At 38.8% G+C, this 20,395-nt stretch overlaps 1 protein-coding gene across 1 annotated transcript; it reads right to left on the bottom strand.

Moving 5' to 3' along the window:
• Positions 1–2,528: 2,528 nt before the first annotated feature.
• Positions 2,529–19,049, bottom strand: LOC109050052 (gastrula zinc finger protein XlCGF8.2DB-like). Its single transcript, XM_042721065.1, has 2 exons — positions 18,994–19,049; positions 2,529–3,937 (listed from the first exon to the last, which is right to left on the bottom strand). Exon 2 carries the CDS (start codon positions 3,930–3,932, stop codon positions 2,781–2,783), a length of 1,152 nt encoding a protein of 383 aa, XP_042576999.1. The 5' UTR covers positions 3,933–3,937; positions 18,994–19,049; the 3' UTR covers positions 2,529–2,780.
• Positions 19,050–20,395: the final 1,346 nt, after the last annotated feature.

Here is a 20,395-nt window from a genome sequence, read left to right as displayed (position 1 = left end):
AAAAGTTGTCCAAGCAAGAGGTTAGAGTGGAGCAAAAAGTGTCTGTAGCACTGTTCGTGTCCAGAGCTAAAAACTGCGAGAGTGAAGAAAGTGAGGATGAAACCACAGAGGATAGGCGAGATGGAGAGAGTGAGCATAGGTTCCGTCGAAAGGTGACCCGCGTTGGAGCGTGTGCCGCTTCAGGAGTAAGTGCTAGGTTAGCAGTAATGAGGAAGTGGTCTGAGGTGTGCAGTGGAGCAACTAAAGTGTTGTCCACTGATCAACAGCGCGTGTAGATGAGATCCAGTTGGTTGCCTGATTTGTGGGTCGCTGTAGTAGACACTCGCTTGAGATCAAATGAGGCGAGCAGAGTGTTGAAGTCAGCAGCCTGGGGTTTATCTAGGTGGATGTTGAAGTCACCAAGCAGTACCAGAGGAATACCATCTTCAAGATAGTGTGATAGCAGCACGTCCAACTCCTCCAAGAAGTTTCCTAATTGACCTGGGGGATTTTAACAGGGTGGGTTACAGTAACAGCATGTGATTCAAATGAAACGTTACCTGTAGGTGGTGGTTGAAGATCAAATTTCCAATCTTTCGATATAAGGAGACCAGTACCTCCACCCCTCCCAGTCGTACGAGGGGTGTGGGAACAAGTGAAATTAGTGGAGAGGGCTGCGGGAGTGGCAGTGTCCTCAGGTTTGATCTAAGTCTCAGTCAGTGCTATGAGGCTGAGACCGGAATGAGTAGCAATAGAAGAAATGAAGTCTGCTTTGTTAACAGCGGACTGGCAGTTCCAGAGACCAACTGGAATAGAGAGCATTGTAGTAGAGGTCAGAGGGACAGGCCTTAGATTTGTCGGGCAGGCCTTCCTTCGACGTACATAGCGTGCTCTCCGAGTGTTGGTAGTGAGAGTAGAGATCTGAAAGCACATAGTGACTACAAGTGACCAAAATAAGTATTTGAGGATGAGCTGTACAAAAATTTAAGGGCAGAAAAGCAATACTCAAGTGCCCTGTCGGTGTCCTTGCTCGGTGGAGTCGCACAGGTAGAGTCGATGGTCTTTACAAACGCCACTTCACACGTATTTACCAGGGTAAGACACACAGTAATTAAAGCAAAGTTTCCCTAGCAACGACGATCACGCAGTAGTCTAATGAGAAAACGAGGCACAAACACTTTCAAACTGCTGTCCTTATTTGTCGCTCGACTGGTTCTTCCATTACAACCATTACAATAGATAAATTGAATAAAGACCAAAGATTACCTGTTAGATTTACCCAAAACTAATTATATTTTATGTATAACCACTAAAGAGACATCAGAGTCATCTGCAAATGTCAGAAGGACTAGCCGAGGTGAGACTGCTCTAGGCGGATACATGAGCACTGAGCTCCCGCTGATCGCGTGGAGCTGATCGTCTCCGAAATTGGCGAAACACATTTTTAAATAGGCACTGTCTTTATAGATAAACCACAGATTTGAGTTTTAAACAACTACATTCTCGCCTGAAATACTTTTAAAACTACATTTCATGACACAATAACAGTAATATTTTGAAAATTATTACAATAAATGGTGGTTGAAACACGATACTGCATGAACTCAACCAGTCAGCATGTTAAGCACCCAAGTCCCAACCCTGAAAGTTCCCGACCTTTGAAAAAGTACTACCTCGCCAGCAGGGACTTTCTGAGGGACATTTTCTACCAAGAACTTTATTTAGATCCTGGTTCCTGCTGTGGAAACACACCGAGTACCAGCCCAAAGACCCTAGTTCCTGGGCAAATTTCCAGCGGTGGAAACGCGGCTATAGATGTCTTTGGCCAGAGGATAGTTCTGTTTAAGGGACAAAAGCTGGTGCGCAGTGTAATTTATCTTTAATCCTTGAAAATAAGAATTGTATTGTTTGTTTAATGCCTTTATACAAGTCATATCAGATATATATTTTTATTATAGAAATACATTATAGAAAATGCAGATCTCATTCATAAGTCACGCACACATGCACTGATAGCTCTGAAGTAAGCTAAACCTGAAACAGAACATACTCCGGAGCAGGTTATCTTCAGAGAGCAAGTTGTTATTTATTATTACTCTGAAAGTCGAAACTTCTTCCATAATGATGGCACATGTGACACTTTCTCCAGTGTGAATTCTCATGTGCCTGTTAAAGAATCCTTTTTTAACAAAGCTTATTCCAAACAGTTGGCAGATAAAAGGACTCTCTAGTGTGAAGTCTTGTGCATTTTAAGGGTTCCTTTTTGAGAAAAACTCTTTCCACACTGAAGACATTAGTATGATTTCTCTCCAGTGTGAGTTCTCAAATGTGTCCCTGGACCACAAAACCAGTCTTAAGTCACTGGGGTATATTAATAGCAGTAGCCAGAAATACATTGTATGGGTCAAAATTGATTTTTTCTTTTATGCCAAAACTTATTAGGACATTAAGTAAATATCATGTTCCATGGAGATATTTTGTAAAATTTCCTACTCTAAATATATCAAAACTTAATTTTTGATTAGTAATATGCATTGCTTAAAAACTTCATTTAGACAACTTTTAAGGCAATTTTCTCAGTATTTAGATATTTTTGCACCCTCAAATTCCATATTTTCATAAAGTTGTATCTTCGCCAAATATTCTTCAATCCTAATAAACCTTATATCAATGAAAAGCTTATTTATTTGATGTATAACTCTCAGTCTCTAGAAATTTACCCTTATGACTGATTTTGTAGTCCAGGATCACAAATGCACTTTAAGGTTTCCTTTATGTGTGAAACTGACTCCACACTGTTATCAGGTGTAAGGCTTCTCTCCAGTGTGAATTCTCATGTGGTCTTTAAGGTTTCTTTCATGAGTGACACTGACTCCACACTGTTGGCAGGAGTAAGGCTTCTCTCCAGTATGAATTCTCATGTGCTCTTTAAGGTTTCTTTCATGAGTGACACTGACTCCACACTGTTGGCAGGTGTAAGATTTCCCTCCAGTGTGAATTTTCATGTGCCTGTAAAGGTTTCCTTTATTTGTGAAACTGACTCCACACTGTTGGCAGGTGTAAGGCTTCTCTCCAGTGTGAATTCTCATGTGCACTTTAAGGCTCCCGTTATGTGTGAAACTGACTCCACACTGTTGGCAGGTGTAAGGCTTCTCTCCAGTGTGAATTCTCATGTGCTCTTTAAGTTTTCCTTCATATGTGAAACGGGCTCCACACTGTTGGCAGGTGTAAGGCTTCTCGCCAGTGTGAATTCTCATGTGCTCTTTAAGGTTTCTTTCATGAGTGATACTGACTCCACACTGTTGGCAGATGTAAGATTTTCCTCCAGTGTGAATTTTCATGTGCCTGTAAAGGTTTCCTTTATTTGTGAAACTGACTCCACACTGTTGACAGGTGTAAGGCTTCTCTCCAGTGTGAATTCTCATGTGCTCTTTAAGGCTCCCGCTCTGTGTGAAACGGGCTCCACATTGTTGGCAGGTGTAAGGCTTCTCTCCAGTGTGAATTCTCATGTGCTCTTTAAGGTTTCTTTCATGAGTGATACTGACTCCACACTGTTGGCAGGTGTAAGATTTTCCTCCAGTGTGAATTTTCATGTGCCTGTAAAGGTTTCCTTTATATGTGAAACTGACTCCACACTGTTGGCAGGTAAAAGAATTCTCTCCAGTGTGGATTCTCATGTGCCTGTTTAGGTCTCCTTTATGCTTGAAACTTTTTTGGCACTGTTGGCAGGAGAATGTCTTGCCTCCAGTGTAAATTTTCAGGGGGACCTTAAGGTTTCCATGTTCACTGAAATAATTTTTAGTTCCTGTTTTATGAGCTGTTTTCTGTGAGAAAGTCTCTTTAATCTGTGGCCAATTGAAAGATTCTTCTCTGGTTTTAAAATCATGATGAGTGTCACATTGTTCTTCCTCCTCCGTTTCATTCGGTACTATGCGCTCCTCTTTCAGCAGCATGAGGTCTATGATGAAAAAAGGCAAATGAAAGTTAGCCCAGTTTAATAGCACAAAGAAACAGACATCAAAACATTTACCAACAAGCTAGATCAGGGGTTTCAAACTCAGTTTCTTGAGGGCCAAAGCCCTGCACAGTTTAGATGCAACCCTAATTAAACACACCTGATATAGCCAATCAGGTCTTTAAGGCTTATTTGAAAACAATGATATGTGTGTTGGAGCAGGGTTTGTGCTAACTTTTCAAGCTTCGAGGCTCCAGGAACTGAGTTTGACATCCCTGAACTATATCCATTAATATATTAAAGGAAGCGCTTCATTGCGAGAGGAGCACCGAGTCTGCGTCACTAGTGATAATGCCACAAACAAACAAACTTAACGACTGGACGAGGTTACAGTGTTTAGGGGTCTTAAGATGTGCAGTCGTTGTTGTATAGGGAGAAGAGCAGTGTAGAGAGAGAACACAGCCCTTAGGAGCTCCAATGCTGATCATACGGGTGCTGATGTGTATTTTCCCAGCCTCACAAGCTGCTGCCTGTCTGTCAGGAAGCTGGTGATCCAGTGACAGATGGAGGCGGGCACAGAGAGCTGAGTTAGTTTGGTCTGGAGGAGTGATGGGATGATGGTTAAAAGCAGAGTTGAAGTCAACAAACAGGATCCTCATGAAAGTCCCGGCTCTGTCTAGATGTTGCAGGATGTAGTGCAGTCCCATGTTGACCTGCATCATCCAAAGACCAGAAAAGACTCCATAAAGCTCCATTGATCTGTTAACCCTCTGGGGCCGATTAACGCAAATATGCGTTTTGAGGCATTTTCTCCAGATAACCCCCAAAAGAACTTAAATTACACTTTCAGTTTTGATCGTACAGATAAGAGCAATACAACAATTGAATCTGTAAAGGGTCTACTTTTATTTGTTTACACACGATAACAAAACTTTGTGCATTTATAAAATAAAGAAAACAAACAGGGTGTGCTGTCTGCAGCCTTTGTCTGCGCTGATCTTCATTTACAAATGCATCATTAAAATGAACTGTAACTCAGAGAATACTCAACACAGAGACATGAGAGATATATCTATAGAAAGCTTGATATGTCTACTTTTAAACTGAGTAAGTGCTACCAAAAACAAATATTCTGTGATAAAGTAATCTATATGAAACCAATGCTATGTCCAGTCTTTCACGTCTCCCTTCATTATATCTAATGTGACCACGCCCACGTGCCGATCGCGCTATTGAGATTATAATCTTGAAGCGGGTAAATGCCCCATAACAACAAACAAAGCAGCAAGTTTTTTACATTTTACTTTGCACTTCGTGCTGAGAGGAATGAGACTGAATTCACCGCAGAAAAGACTCGCTGTGACAAATAAGAAAGAATTCACCTCAAGAACCTTTGGATTATTGATGCAGCGGCTTGATCAAGCAGAGATCCTAAACATGAGTAAGTCTTTTTTTATTATCCTACTTGTATTAGTTTTCACATAACCTGTACACATTTTACTAGTTAGACTTTTTTGAAACTATAATTCCTGACTAAATGTATAATCAAGTGAAACATTATAAAGTTTCATTCACAGCATCTAAATGTCTTACCATGCCAGGATGTTTTTTTTTTATGTTATATAACATAAACAGTAATACGATATAAAAAAAAATATTGTTGCTAGCCTAATATTAGTAAGAATGGTTAGACAAAACTTTACTGAGATAGGCTATTCTCTGTTCATGAATATAGCTAGATTTGTTTATGTTTGTATATATTGTATAGGCCTACATACAAAGCATTCTTGTATTTATGTAACTAAGCTTCTTTTCATAAATATCTACTTTGGTGTAAGTATTTTGAATGTGTTATACCCGGGATCCTCTGAGGTGTAAATGTATCAAGTAATCTGTAAATATCACTCATAATATGTGTGCTATGTGGTAATTGTGTTCTTTTTTTTCTATAAATTTGTACTAGTATCAGTGACCATCACAATAATGTTAATAATGCAGTAAAAAAAAATTTATTTTGTCCTCAGAGTCTTTCTTGTAACTCTTATCTCAGTCACACACCTGGCTGAAAGGCTCATTATGCAGCTCATTATGCGGGCCTTTGTCTTCTCAGGTGTGACTCCAGGCATCAAAATCTATTCTCAAAAAGTCTTGTGAACAAATGTTCTCTAGGTGTTTTATTGCCTTATTTCAGTGACTTCAAAATTGTAGTTTTTCACTAACCATGCATAAACGTCGCTTTCTCAAAAACACAATTATGTACATACATGCTGCTCACATATTATCATAGCCCAGTTTGTGCTGATTACAGTGTTATTAGATTTTAGCCATTTATGTGTTTGTAAGCAACTGAAAAAACAAAAATATCAGTGCATGTTAAAACTTCTCTAGTCCAGAGGCGTGTCTATGTGGTGTCTATGTGGTGGCTATGTGGTGGCTATGTGGTGCCCCCCCCCCCCGAAATTTGGCTGGCCACCCCAGGTGCCCCCCCACCAGATGTCTTGCGATAGACTTGTTTTTAGTAAATTTCTAACTGCATCTGGCAGTGGCGGATCCTGGCATGTGTAGCTGCCTAGGGCCGCTTTCTTCTCCTCTTTATACTTAATTTTAGGCGGTTTCTATAGCGTGATATTTGACATATCGAGAGCGCATAATGTTACGTGGTCCATGTAATGCGCGAGCACGAATCTCCACTCTCAAGTGGATTTCCTTCACTCACACAAAACTGGATGTGTGCTTTTAAATATACATTGTTCTTCTATGAATTGGCTCTGCTTTTGCTCAGAGATTACGTGTATGCTCAAACGTTCTTGCATCACTGAAGACTAGAAGCGCTTTTTTTCTAATTCAGATGAGGAGTAGGCTTATCATTAAATGGAAGCAAGCTGATTATAGTCAGCCTTCACTAGTTATTTTATTAATAGCCTACTTATTTTAGTTAAGTTTTTTGTAATGTGTTTACTACCCTTGAGTGGATTGTATGAAAGCCCGCACAGGTCCAACTACTCCCGTGCAGGTCTTTTAAATACAGTCACAATACGCTGGGGGACGTGCGCATCTGTTTGTGCGCCAGACATTAAATCAATGCACCTGCCTCTGTTCCTCTCCTCTGACACTGCGGACTTGGCCCGTCTGATCAGTGTTATGGCTTTAAAAGACAAATTGTACTATTTCTGAAAGCTGCCTTCGTAGCTTTGTACTAAAAATAAGTTCAAAGAATGAATCCTCTACTCAATCATTTAAATCACTTAAGCTGAGGTGTTTAATTGTTCTGTTGCTGTTGATTTCAGGAAATGTGCAACCTAATCCAGGCCCAGACTCTGCTATATGTCTCAATACCCCTGCTGATTTTAAATCCAGGGCTGGCCTTGGTTTTATTCACTTGAATGTTCGTAGTTTGATTGCAAAGATAGATATGATTCATATTTGGGCACACTCAACTGAAGCTGATGTAATTGTTTTATCAGAAACTTGGCTAAGCAAATCTGTTCTGAATGAGGATATCAGTATTGATGGTTACAATGTATATAGGACTGATCGTCCCAGAAGGGGTGGGGGTGTCGCGGTATATGTTAAAAATAAGTTTTGTGTAAATATGCTTCTCTCTAAATCAGTGAGTAAGCAATTCGAATTTTTCAGGGGTGCTCTGCATTCTTTAATGCAGCTTTTATCAGGGCTAAATCAGAACGAAATTGTAGTCATTGGAGATCTAAATTGGAACTGGTTACATCAAGTATCTGATGAATTTAAAGCTTATTGTGACTCGCTAAATCTCTTTCAGCTCGTTGACAGTCCCACTAGACCTAACCTGAAATGTCCAGATAAATCATCTTTAATTGATCTTATCCTAACCAACGTTCCTTACAAATACTCAGCAGCTTCTGTTTTGCAAACGACATTAGTGACCATTGTGTTGTTGCCACGGTCAGAAACACAAAAATTCCCAAAACCAAGCCACGTATCATTATTAAGCGTGACACAAAACATTTTTCGGTACAAGGGTTTTTATATGACCTGTTTTATTTTGATTGGGATAAAATGTATCTTATTGCAGATGTTGAAAACGCTTGGAAATTTTTTTATGATGGTTTTTATGAATTGTTGACAAGCATGCTCCCCTCAGAAAACAGAGTAAAAGGTCAAAACAATGCATGGTTCACTGTAGATTTAGCCAACTCTCTTCATGAGCGTGATAAGGCCTGGGCAAAAGCCAGGAAAACAAGCCTGGATTCTGATTGGCTGCTTTTCAGGAGACTGCGTAATCTGTGCACTGTGGCTATCAGGAAGGCCAAAGCTGACCACTTTCTTATAGAAACTTCAAATAATTTAAATATACCCTTAAAATTCTGGAAGACGATTAAATCCTTGGCTGGAAACAAAACTGGCATTGAGCTGCCACCATGTATTCTTAAGGACTCACATAAATTATCTGATAAGGCTGAGATGCTTGGCTGTTTTAATGAGCATTTTATTGCCTCTGGTTTATTATTTGATTCCCTCAACAATTCACATCAGAATCATCCAAAAGGTAATTCTCATGATCATTCTGGAGTCAGTAATTCTTTTAGTTTTAAGCCACTTTCAGTTTCAGAAGTGCATAAAGCCCTCACACTTTTAGACATTAGAAAATCGGCTGGTCCTGATAACTTGGAGCCTTATTTTCTACAGTTAGCATCTGATTTTATTGCACCGCCTTTGACTTATCTTTTTAATCTTTCTCTGGACACAAATTAAATTCCACTTATATGGAAATCCGCATTTGTTTTAAACTGTTTTAAATAATTATAGACCCATCTCGAAATTGTCTGTCCTGGCCAAGGTTATGGAAACTCTGGTAAATGAACAATTGAAAGAGTTTCTAACTATCAACAATATTCTCTCTAATTTTCAATCAGGTTTTCATAAAAAACACAGCACAACTACAGCAGCCCTAAAAGTAGTAAATGATTTTATTGACTCTTTAGATAAAAAACAACATTGCACAGCCCTCTTCATTGACCTATCGAAGGCTTTTGATACTGTGGATCATGCAATATTAAAACAAAGACTTCTCAGTGTCGGGTTGTCAGAACATACAGTTTTGCTGGTTTGACAACTATCTATCAGGTAGATCCCAGTGTGTACAGGCAGATGGTCTCACTTCAAGCCCTCTTAGTATATCCAAGGGTGTGCCCCAGGTGTCAGTGCTGGGACCACTTCTATTTATTTTATATATCAACAATCTTGATCAAAATGTCTCCAACGCAAACTTTCATTTTTATGCTGATGATATTGTGATATACTGCTCTGCATCAACTCCAAACCAAGCTCTTTGTCAGCTTCAACTTGCTTTTGATACTGTACAACGTACCTTGTTCGATTTAAAACTTGTTTTGAATGATGACAAAACAAAACTTATGTTGTTCTCAAATGTAAAATCAAAGTCACGGAAGCTTCTACCCATCACTACTTCTCAGGGCTCCGAGATTGAGTCTGTATCTCAATTCAAGTATCTTGATATCCTAATTGATGATTTACTTTCTTTTAAACCTCACATTCAACAGTTGGTAAAAAAACTAAAGCTGAAATTGGGTTTTTATTTTAGAAACAAGTCATGTTTTTCCTTTGAGGCCAAAAGGAGGCTTGTTGCTGCCACTTTCTTGTCAGTGCTGGACTATGGCGATGTTATATACATGAATGCTTCCATCACAAGCTTGAAACTGTTGGATACTGTTTATCATGGAGCTCTTAGGTTTATCACAAACTTTAGAGCACTTACTCATCACTGTTCTCTGTATGATCGGGTTGGTTGGTCTGCATTGTCCACCCGTAGACTTAATCATTGGTAAATTTTATCTATAAGGCAATTCTTGGTCTACTTCCCCCATACCTCCAATCTTATATCGAAAAGAAAAGTACAGGAAGATATTGTCTTCGTTCTGAGGACTTATTATTATCTGTCCCTCAAGTCCGGACCGAATTTGGAAAAGGGGCGTTCAAGTATGCGGCCCCCTGCACTTGGAATCAGCTGCAAAATGTCCTGAATCTTAAGGGGCCAGTTTCATTGGTTGATTTTAAATTACTTTTAAATAACATGGAAGCTACACAAATTGGCTGTAGATGTTATGACTGACTCAGTTATGACGGCCGATCCTTGCTGTTGCTTATCGCTTGCGATAATATGTGAAATTCTGATTTGTTATGACTTTATAATTATTTATTACTTGTACAAATTGTTATACGTTGATGTTATATGTTATATGTTTTTATGTTTGTAATCTTGTTAATTGTGCTGCTGCCTGTCTTGGCCAGGACACTCTTGGAAAAGAGATTTTTAATCTCAATGAGTTTTATTCTGGTTAAATAAAGGTAATAAATAAATAAAGTGCTTAACTTATAAATATGCATTTATTCAATTGTTTTATTAAGTGCATTTGTATTTTGTTGTTTTTGTATATAGTTTTGCAATAAAAGCGTATTAACCAGGTTCCAGAAATAATCACTGAGGGTGCTTCTAAAAATAGCGAGGGTGCTCTACCCAACAAACATGAGACGTCTATACGACATGCAGATCAAGTCTAAATTGCGTTGGTCATCTGGACCATATCTGGACGTCTACTCGACGTGCAAATCCGGTACATATCTGGACGTCAAACTACATGAAGTTATATGAAGTTCAAAATTTGACCGTCGGGATAAGGATTTTCTTGGACGAATCTACAACGTGCAGAACAGGTTCAGGAAATCGACATAACTTTTTTTTATATACACATATAAACACAACAAAGCAATCCTTTGAGTTCTGATTTAAATATCACATGTACCCTATACTCTTCTGAAACATTTAGGTGTTAAAATGATGTAATATATAAAATGTTTAAAAACATTAAACATATATATATATATATATATATATATATATATATATATATATATATATATATATATATATATATATATATATATAATTACATAATGTGACCATATAAAATCTTACATGGATTTATTTATGGTATGGTTTGTGGTATTTTTCACTGGCGCATTGACAGAAACAGGAGTTTACATCTGTATTAGATCTATAAATTAAATATAGTTAATTAAAGTTAAAGTCTTAATGCCCATTTTCACATATTTTCTCTCGTCTATTGCTTTGGTCATCATTGTGTCAATCACTGCTTCTTCGAGAGTGAATCCCACATAAATATGCAGATGTCATTCCCGAAACTTTGCAACGTGTGTGTGGCTGAGAAAACAAAGTTCTACATTTTAAATGGATCATAGACTAGAAAGCTTGCAAAGAGTGCTCATTACCACTAAAAAAGCTGCCACTCTTTGTTTAGTGAGTGTATACACGATGTATTTTAACATACATCATGCCGCAAACCATAACCCCCCCAACCCCGGCCACCCTCTTTTCAGCCAGTGCCCCAGACTGGCCACCCCATTTAAAATGCTCTAGACACGCCCCTGCTCTAGTCCCCCAAAACACCTTCAGGCCCCAGAGGGTTAAAGATCTGTGTGAAGATGGGGGCCAGCTGGTCAGCACAGGTTTTCAGACAGGCTGGAGTCACACAGTCTGGGCCTGGTTCCTTTCTTCTTTTGTTCTATCTAAAGACCTGGCGCACATAAACTTCACTTATCTGCAGTGCAGGTGTGGGGGAGAGGGGGGATTGCAGGAGGTATTAATGGAGTTTTTTCAAACCTTCGATAGAACTCATTCAGATCGTCTGCCAGTTTTTGATTCTCCACAGTGCTGGGGGATGGTGTCTTGTAATTGGTCATGTCTTTACATTTACATTTACATTTAGCAGACGCTTTTATCCAAAGAGACTCACAAATGAAGACAATGGAAGCAATCAAAATCAACAAAAGAGCAATGCTATACAAGTGCTATAACAAATCTCAGTTAGCTTAACGCAGTACACGTTGCAAGGGCTTTTCAATAATATAATAAATAAGAATAAAACAATAGAAAAAGAATGGAGCAAGTTAGTGTAAGAGGTTTTTTTTTTTTTTGCTTTTGTTAATTGTATAATAAATGAAAAACAGATAGAATACAAAATGATATAATAGTGAGTGCTAAAGTTAGAGGGTCAAATAAAGGCAGAGATGTGTTTTAAACCGATTCTTGAAGATGGCTAAGGACTCAGCTGCTTGGATTGAATTGGGCAGGCACTAGGAGGGAACATTTATTTTAAAAGTCCATAAAACTGACTTTGTGCTTCTTTGGGATGGCACAATCAAGCGACGTTTACTTGCATAACGCAAGCTTCTAGTAGGCACATAAGTCTGAAGTAATGAATTTAGATAAAGGGGTGCAGAGCCAGTGGTGGTTTTGTAGGAAAACATCAATGCCTGGAATTTTATGCGAGCAGCTATTGGTAGCCAGTGCAAATTGATAAACAGAGGTGTGATGTGTATTCTCTTTTCGGGTCATTAAAAATTAATCTTGCTGCCGCGTTCTGGATTTATTGTAAAGGTTTGATAGAACTGACTGGAAGACCTGCCAAGAGAGCATTGCAATAGTCCAGCCTGGACAGAACAAGAGCTTGAACAAGGAGTTGTGCAGCATGTTCCGAAAGCAAGGGCCTGATCTTCTTGATGTTGAATAAAGCAAATCTGCAGGACCAGACAATTTTAGCAGTGTGGTCTGAGGAAGTCAGCTGATCATCAATCATAACTCCAAGGTTTCTGGCTGTTTTTGAAGGAGTTATGGTTGATGTGCCTAACTGGATGGTGAAATTGTTATGAAACAATGGGTTTGCTGGAACCACAAGCAATTCTGTCTTGGCAAGGTTGAGTTGAAGGTGATGGTCCTTCATCCAGCAAGAAATGTCTGTTAGACAAGCTGAGATGCGAGCAGCTACCGTTGGATCATCAGGATGTAATGAGAGGTAGAGTTGAGTGTCATCAGTGTAGCAGTGGTATGAAAAGCCATGTTTCTGAATGACAGGATCAAATGATGCCATGTAGACAGAGAAGAGAATTGGTCCAAGAACTGAGCCCTGAGGCACCCCAGTAGTTACATGTTGCGATTTGGACGTCTCACCTCTCCAGTATGGTTGACAGGAGAATCTGGTGGTTAACCATGTCAAAAGCTGTGGACAGATCAAGCAAGTATTGAAGATTTGGATTCCACTCTTTCAGACCTTTCCACACTGAAGCAGAATCACTGGAAGAGAATTGGTCTGGCTATCCAGAATAATTCCACTTTGCCACTCTGATCTCTTTTTCCCAGTGTGTATTTGGGCTGTTTATACAAGACTTTGTCCCCTTTTCCTGTAAGCATCTTCTTTGGCCTGACAGAGCTGTCTGAGTTTTACAGTGAACAATGGTTTGTCATAGTTGGAGTCCTGGTAGGAATGCACATATCTTTACAGAAACTGATATAAGATGTTACAGTCTCTATGAGCTCGTCCAGATCGTTTGCAGCAACTTCAAAAACACTCTAATCAGTGAGTGAGAAACAGGTTTGTAAATCCCGCTCTGCTTCATTGGTCCATATTTTCCTTAATAGAGGTTTAGCTGATTTAAGTTTTTGCTTGTATGTCGGTATGAGATGAACTAGACAGTAATCAGAGAGCCCCAAAGCTGCCTGTGTAATATGCATCCTTTATAGCTGTATAACAGTGATCCAATATACAGGTGCTGGTCATATAATTAGAATATCATCAAAAAGTTTATTTATTTCACTAATTCCATTCAGAAAGTGAAACTTGTACATTATATTCATTCTTTACACACAGACTGATATATTTCAAATGTTTATTTCTTTTAATTTTGATGATTATAACTGACAACTAAGGAAAATCCCAAAATCAGTATCTCAGAAAATTAGAATATAACTTAAGACTAATACAAAGAAAGGATTTTTAGAAATCTGGGCCAACTAAAAAGTATAAAAATGAAAAGTATGAGCACGTACAGCACTCAATACGTAGTTGGGGTTCCTTTTGCCTGAATTACTGCGGCAATGCGGCATGGCATGGGTGTCGATCAGTCTGTGGCACTGCTCAGGTGTTATGAGAGCCCAGGTTGCTCTGATAGTGGCCTTCAGCTCTTCTGCATTCTTGGGTCTGGCATATTTCATCTTCCTCTTCCCAATACCCCATAGATTTCAGGCGAGTTTGCTGGCTAATTAAGAACAGGGATAGCATGGTCCTTAAACCAGGTACTGGTAGCTTTGGCACTGTGACAGAGAGTAAGGGAGAGTGGGGATATTGTTTCACTTTTTATATATGCATCTTCGTGCTCTGCATTTAACCCATCCGAAGTGCACACACACAGAGCAGTGATCACACACACACACCGTGAACACACACCCGGAGCAGTGGGCAGCCATTTTATGCTGTGGCGCCCGGGGAGCAGTTGGGGGTTCGATGCTTTGCTCAAGGGCACCTAAGTCATGGTATTGAAGGTGGAGAGAGAACTGTACATGCACTCCCCTCACCCACAATTCCTGCCGGCCCGAGACTCGAACTCACAACCCTTCGATTGGGAGTCCGACTCTCTAACCATTAGGCCATGACTTGCATGTGCCAAGTCCTGTTGGAAAATGAAATCTGCATCTCCATAAAGTTGGTCAGCAGCAGGAAGCATGAAGTACTCTAAAACTTCCTGGTATACGGTTGTGTTGACCTTGGACCTCAGAAAACACAGTGGACCAACACCAGCAGATGACATGGCACCGCAAACCATCACTGACTGTGGAAACTTTACATTGGACCTCAAGCAACGTGGATTGTGTGCCTCTCCTCTCTTCCTCCAGACTCTGGGACCCTGATTTCTAAAGGAAATGCATATTTGAAGAATATTGAAGATTATTTTGGGCAGCTTCTTCAAAATCGCATCATGTAAACCAGGGATAGGCAACTCCGGTCCTGGAGGGCCACTATCCTGCAGAGTTTAGCTTCAGCCCTCATAAAAACTCACCTGCCTGTATCTATCTAGTAATCCCGAAAACACTGATTGCCTTGTTCAGGTGTGTTTAATTAGGGTTGGAGCTAAACTCTGCAGGACAGTGGCCCTCCAGGACCGAAGTTGCCTATCCATGATGTAAACGCTAAACTGTCCCTCAGTCAGAGAATCCACTGAAATGGAGCTGAACATTTACAGACAGCTGAAGTTGATGGTGAGCAGCACAAGGCTAATTTTCCTGGAGTGGCCAGTCTAGCAAAAAATACCTCTGCATCCCTGCCACAAGTTCCCCATCTGAGCAGGCTTTCAGCACAAGTGGGAATATCACATGCCACAGATCAGCACTAAAACCTACTTGTGCTTTTCCACTGTGTGGTACGGCTCGGCTCAGTTCAGCTCGGTTTGAGTTTCCTCTGCAGTTTAGTAACGCTTAAGAGTGGGCTGGATTACTTGCGTAAGGAATAATTGATGATGGGCCGTTGAATTATTAGAAAAATAATGCACACCCGAGGTAGTGATGCGGCCATGACGCAAAGCGGAGTATTCCGCTTATACTACGGTTACCACACCTCAAGACCTCTATCAGATGATGGCCCCGTAGTAAAAAGGTCGTTATAGTTGCGCCAACTCTACTGCTGTGACTACTGAAAAACTTTTTAATTCTGCGTCGCTCCGTCATGCTCTCGCTGGATCCGCTCCTCAGCTATCAATGAGAGGACAGTCTGTACTTCCTCAACAGACAACGAAACCATTTTTTGGTTGTTAAAAGAAAGGTGCGCTCATCCAAAACAGTTACTTTCGATCATAGGCATGGGAAGTGAGGGTGCTGAGGGTGCTGCAGCACCCCTTGTTTTTTTCTGTGGGCAACTGTTTAATGGTTATAATAACTGAATAATAATAAAAAAAAAATTGGAGTGTCTATTTGCACTAAGCACAAATAGGTCGCCTTGTTGGGAGAGACACCAGCTTCACCCACCAATGTGTGATTGGGCTAGTCAATATTATAAAAGACGGTCTTCAGATATCAGATGCAGTGGTGTAGATGATAAAATGTGGGTCATATTCATTTTGACACGATAGACCCGGGTTCAAATCTGCCTTATGGCGAACTTTTTTTTCTCCCTTTTCAAATTTCAAATCACATCAGATTAATAAAAATTAAGGAAATAATCAAAACGTTGAAAATAAAGTATTGGGTAGGGGTTAGGGTAGGTCCAAAGACTGTATAAAAACGGGTAGGTCTAGTGCTTTTGTCCCAATAAGGTGGCATCCATTTAATATTGTGAATTAAATCAATATATTTATTTGAAATAAATCAATGTTATTATTGGATACTGTTTTAAAATGTATTACAATGCTGAGGTGCATATAATTGCCACTATTTGCAACAACTAATTAACAGAATAACCTGCTATTTTAGTATAAATAGAATCGAGCTAATAGCATATCACTAAAAAAAATACTGCTATTTACACTTAGCTCTATCTCGTGAACCCCCAGCCCGTACAGCACCCCCAACCTAAAACATCTTCCCGTGCCCCTGCGTTCAACCCTTCACTGACTGTTGATTTAAATCTAGCAGGTCTGTTGTGTCTTCTGCTGCAAGTTCAGGCAGTGACGATTTTCTCCAGCCAATCAGTGATCAGCAGAGTTTACACGTCACGTTTTGGCAACGGTACAGTTCGACTGGAACCTTGGCCGAGATGGTACTAAAAAAAGTACCCAGGTACTGTACCCAGTGGAAGACCCCCTAAAAGTGAGCCGCACTGAACTGTACCGTGCCTTACCATGCTGTGGAAAAGTGCCATAATAAAGTTGACCAGCTTGTGTCCCTTGCACCCAATTTGTATTTTTTCGATAGAAAATTTTTATATTTTTATTTTAATTAATTATTATTAAAGTGTTTATTTCATTTGATATTTATTATACTTTAAACATGTGACAATATTTTTTTTGGGGAAAAGTTTTATATTTTCTTAAAGCATTTACACATTTATATATTTTCAAATGTTCCCCCCATTGTTGAATTGGAATTTATTTCACACCTGTGAAAGATATTAATTGAGAAAAGTTCATAATAGGTTTGTCCACATCAGACTGTGAAATGTGGCATACAGTAAAATTTGTTACGCTAAGGTTAATGTAAGTTCATGTTTCATGGGCTATATTTATCAAGTTCCAAGTAAAAACATAATCAAATAAGGTGAAGTCCTTTACGGTTGAGAAATATTTGGTTATTTATTATATAAAGGCCTTCTTGCCAATTTCCCTGATATCACTACAGTGAAATAAAATTGCTCATACCATGAAATAGAATTTTGGTCATACTTTAAGTGTGTAGTTTTTGAAGTGTCATCTTTGAACATCCCGTACACTTGCAAAGTGAACATTATGGTTACCCATATGACCCCAGCTGATAAATCAATAAGACCTTTCACAAATACAGTCTTTTCCACAAAATTACTGGTAAATTGCCATAAAGAGATCATGTGTGAACAGGACCTTTTCGAAAATACCGGTAAATTCGTTCCGGCAATTTAATGAGAAGTATGAGAAGTTGTAGCATTACCAGTAAATTGCTGGAATTCTGCTGAGTGTGTGAACGCAGAAGGAAAATTACCGGTATAAGCACGTACGAGTTCAGAACGTGGTGACAGCTCTGACTTACTCTGGGCCAATCCAGAGCCACTGAAATTCAAAATTCAAACAGCTCTGCGCCAATCATAACATTCTGATGTAGTTGACGCATTTACTCCACGTGCTGTGTTTGAAGTCGTGTAATGCGATGGCTCTGGGCCAAAAGAAGCAGCATGAATGTGAACGTTTGGCACAAAAGTGAAAACAACAAAATGAGAGGTCATTCCCATTTTATGATGTCACAGAATTTACCAGTAATTTAAAACCGATGTGTGAATGGTACCTGTCATGTCATGGAAAACATGGAATGCTGATGCCTGTGTGAACAGCGCAGTTTTGAATTTCCCGGTAAAGTCGTTCTGGTAATTTTACAGCAATTTACTGGTATTACTGTGTGAAAGAGCTTAATGTCTTCTTATGTGCACCTGCCATGGCATGCTGACAGTGGCACTAGGGTTTTACTGTAATAAGTGTTTATATTCAGACTATTTTAGACTCGAGTAGGAACCACTGCAGTGTAGACCAGACCTGCGTGACTCGTCATAGACATAAACAGAGAGAAGTAGCTCTGGCTACAATCTTCTTCTGCAAGACGCATGCAGTTCTGCTTATTAAGCGCTAAAACTTGCAAGACTGCAGCTTTAAAGGAATTGTGCCAGTTTATTTTGGAAGTGGACCAAGACCACCTCTTGAGCTGGTTCTCGGTTCGGTTGTTTGCTGTATTCACACCTGCCCAAAAGATCCGCACTAAGAGGGGAAATGAACTTGAGTTTGATTAAAATGAACCAAACAGGACACTTGTGAATACACCCTTAATGATGAGTGACAGAATTAAAATGTTTTAAAAAGACCACCTTTTGTTTTGTGTATTCAATGTCCATGTCTAAAATAATTAACTTTTAAATATTTATTTTGGGGCATTTAGAGGGTTTTTTTCTCTCTCCACAATTATTGTTATGTAGTTATTTGTTATTAGGTTAATTGATGTTGAGTTTGATTAAATTGAACCAAACACAATTATTGTTATGTAGCCCTAACTTAATATTACTCAATATGTCATTATGTCATCCAATTTTTGGAGAATTGTAACATTTAATTGAATGAAAGAAAGAAAGAAAGAAAGAGAAAGAACTGCATCCAAAATATTACATTTTATGTAATTTCTCACTGTTTTTGGCACTCAGTCTTGTGCATTCAGCCATCACACTACATGGACAGCTAACGTTTACATCAAAACAGTCAAAAGTAATGAAACTTTTCTGGGGGAAGCAACTTTGCTAAATAAAATGCAAAAAATATAACTAGTACTAGTAGCCTACTTCTCAAGTTGAAATTAAATTATAAGGAGTAAAAAGTATGAGTTATTCTTTAGAAACGTGATCAAATGAAAGTTTAAAAGTTTGAAATTGTACTTCAGTCAAAAACAAATTCCCCAAAAGTATTAAGTACAGTAATTAAGTTAAATTTCTCAAGTATTTTACACACCTGGACATTTTTTTAATAAGTATCAAAGGAGAATGAAAACCAACCTGTTTGTTCTTCAGTATCTTCTTGTTTGACTCTCAATGTTTCTTCAATCTTCACATCTTCTCTCTCCTCTTTAATAAACTCCATCTTTATAACAGTGTGAGGATCTCAGGAGTTTTTCTGTCTGTTTGGACAATCTGTCATGTTTAAGATGAGAATAATTAACAAAGAGAAATCAATCCAAAACTAAATCTCAATCCCTAGTTCAGTAGTCAGCACACTGGTAAGGGACTCGATTAGATTAAACTGATTCATGAGTGGATGCGCTCAAAATAACGTGTATATAATCGTTAGATAAAGCTGTACAATGTTACAGTCAATATTAATGAATTATCGCTTGTAAAAACTAAGACGCAACGTTTTACACTGATGTAAAGAGTGTAAATGTTTAAAAACACAAACCCTTCTTCAGCCGAATCACAACAGACAGGAGCGCGACGCTGCCTTATGACGTCACAGCGGCGTACCAAAATAAAAGTCCTTCACACGTTAAACAAATCAAGCAGTTATTCAAGAGTTTAACCATCGTATGTATAGTAAAACTGTGGTTATAGAACGGGTTATCAATACATCAACATCAATACTCCACTTTTAATATAATAAAACCATGGTTAATTTTTGTATGGGAAGACAGTTTAATATTTTTGTTGGATGTATTTTCTAGTGCCAGAACCAAAATCTTGTAAGCCTCATTATTTTACTGTTATACAATGAACTATGTTTGTCAATGAAAATGAACTTTTGCTAGGGCCAGAGATTACTCAAAAACTCAAATACAAGCAAATATTCAACAGTCATTAGACATGCTGTGATGTTATTAATTGTGCAATGGTAAATGTAAGCTACATTTGTTTGTAATTGCAGTTGTCTTCAAACAGCATTAGCGTGATAAATACCTGCAGATCTGTACATCAACCTTGTAGGGTTATTAATGTATTAATTTCTCAGTGATCTTTTCTTAAGTCCAGCATGAAATCAGAGAAAAGGTTTGATATGACAGACTTCATTTATAATGTAAAACAGAGGTGTTTCAGTGGAACAGCATCAGTTTCTCAGACACAGTCTAACACAAACACTAATATAATCAGTCTTAATGTAAAGTTTGTGTATTTTAATGTAGTAATAGTCCATGGCCTACTTAAAGGGTTAGTTCAGCCAAAAATGAGAGCTCAAATCACTCAAATCAGAGAGCTCTCAGAACTCATCAAAAATATCTTAATTTGTGTTCTGAAGACAAACTAAGGTCTTAACAGGTTTGGAACGACACGAGGGGTGAGTAATTAATGACAGAATTTGCATTTTTTGGCCGAACTATCCCTTTAATAGTGTATATTTGTAAAATGTGTCATTTGCAAGTGTTGGGTAAGTTACTCAGAAAAAATGTGATCCACTACAAATCACTAA

The sequence above is a fragment of the Cyprinus carpio genome, chromosome B3, assembly GCF_018340385.1.
Source record: "Cyprinus carpio isolate SPL01 chromosome B3, ASM1834038v1, whole genome shotgun sequence".
Lineage (NCBI taxonomy): Eukaryota > Metazoa > Chordata > Actinopteri > Cypriniformes > Cyprinidae > Cyprinus > Cyprinus carpio.
Note: the sequence above shows the minus strand (reverse complement) of the source record. Positions and strands in the feature narration are given on the sequence as shown.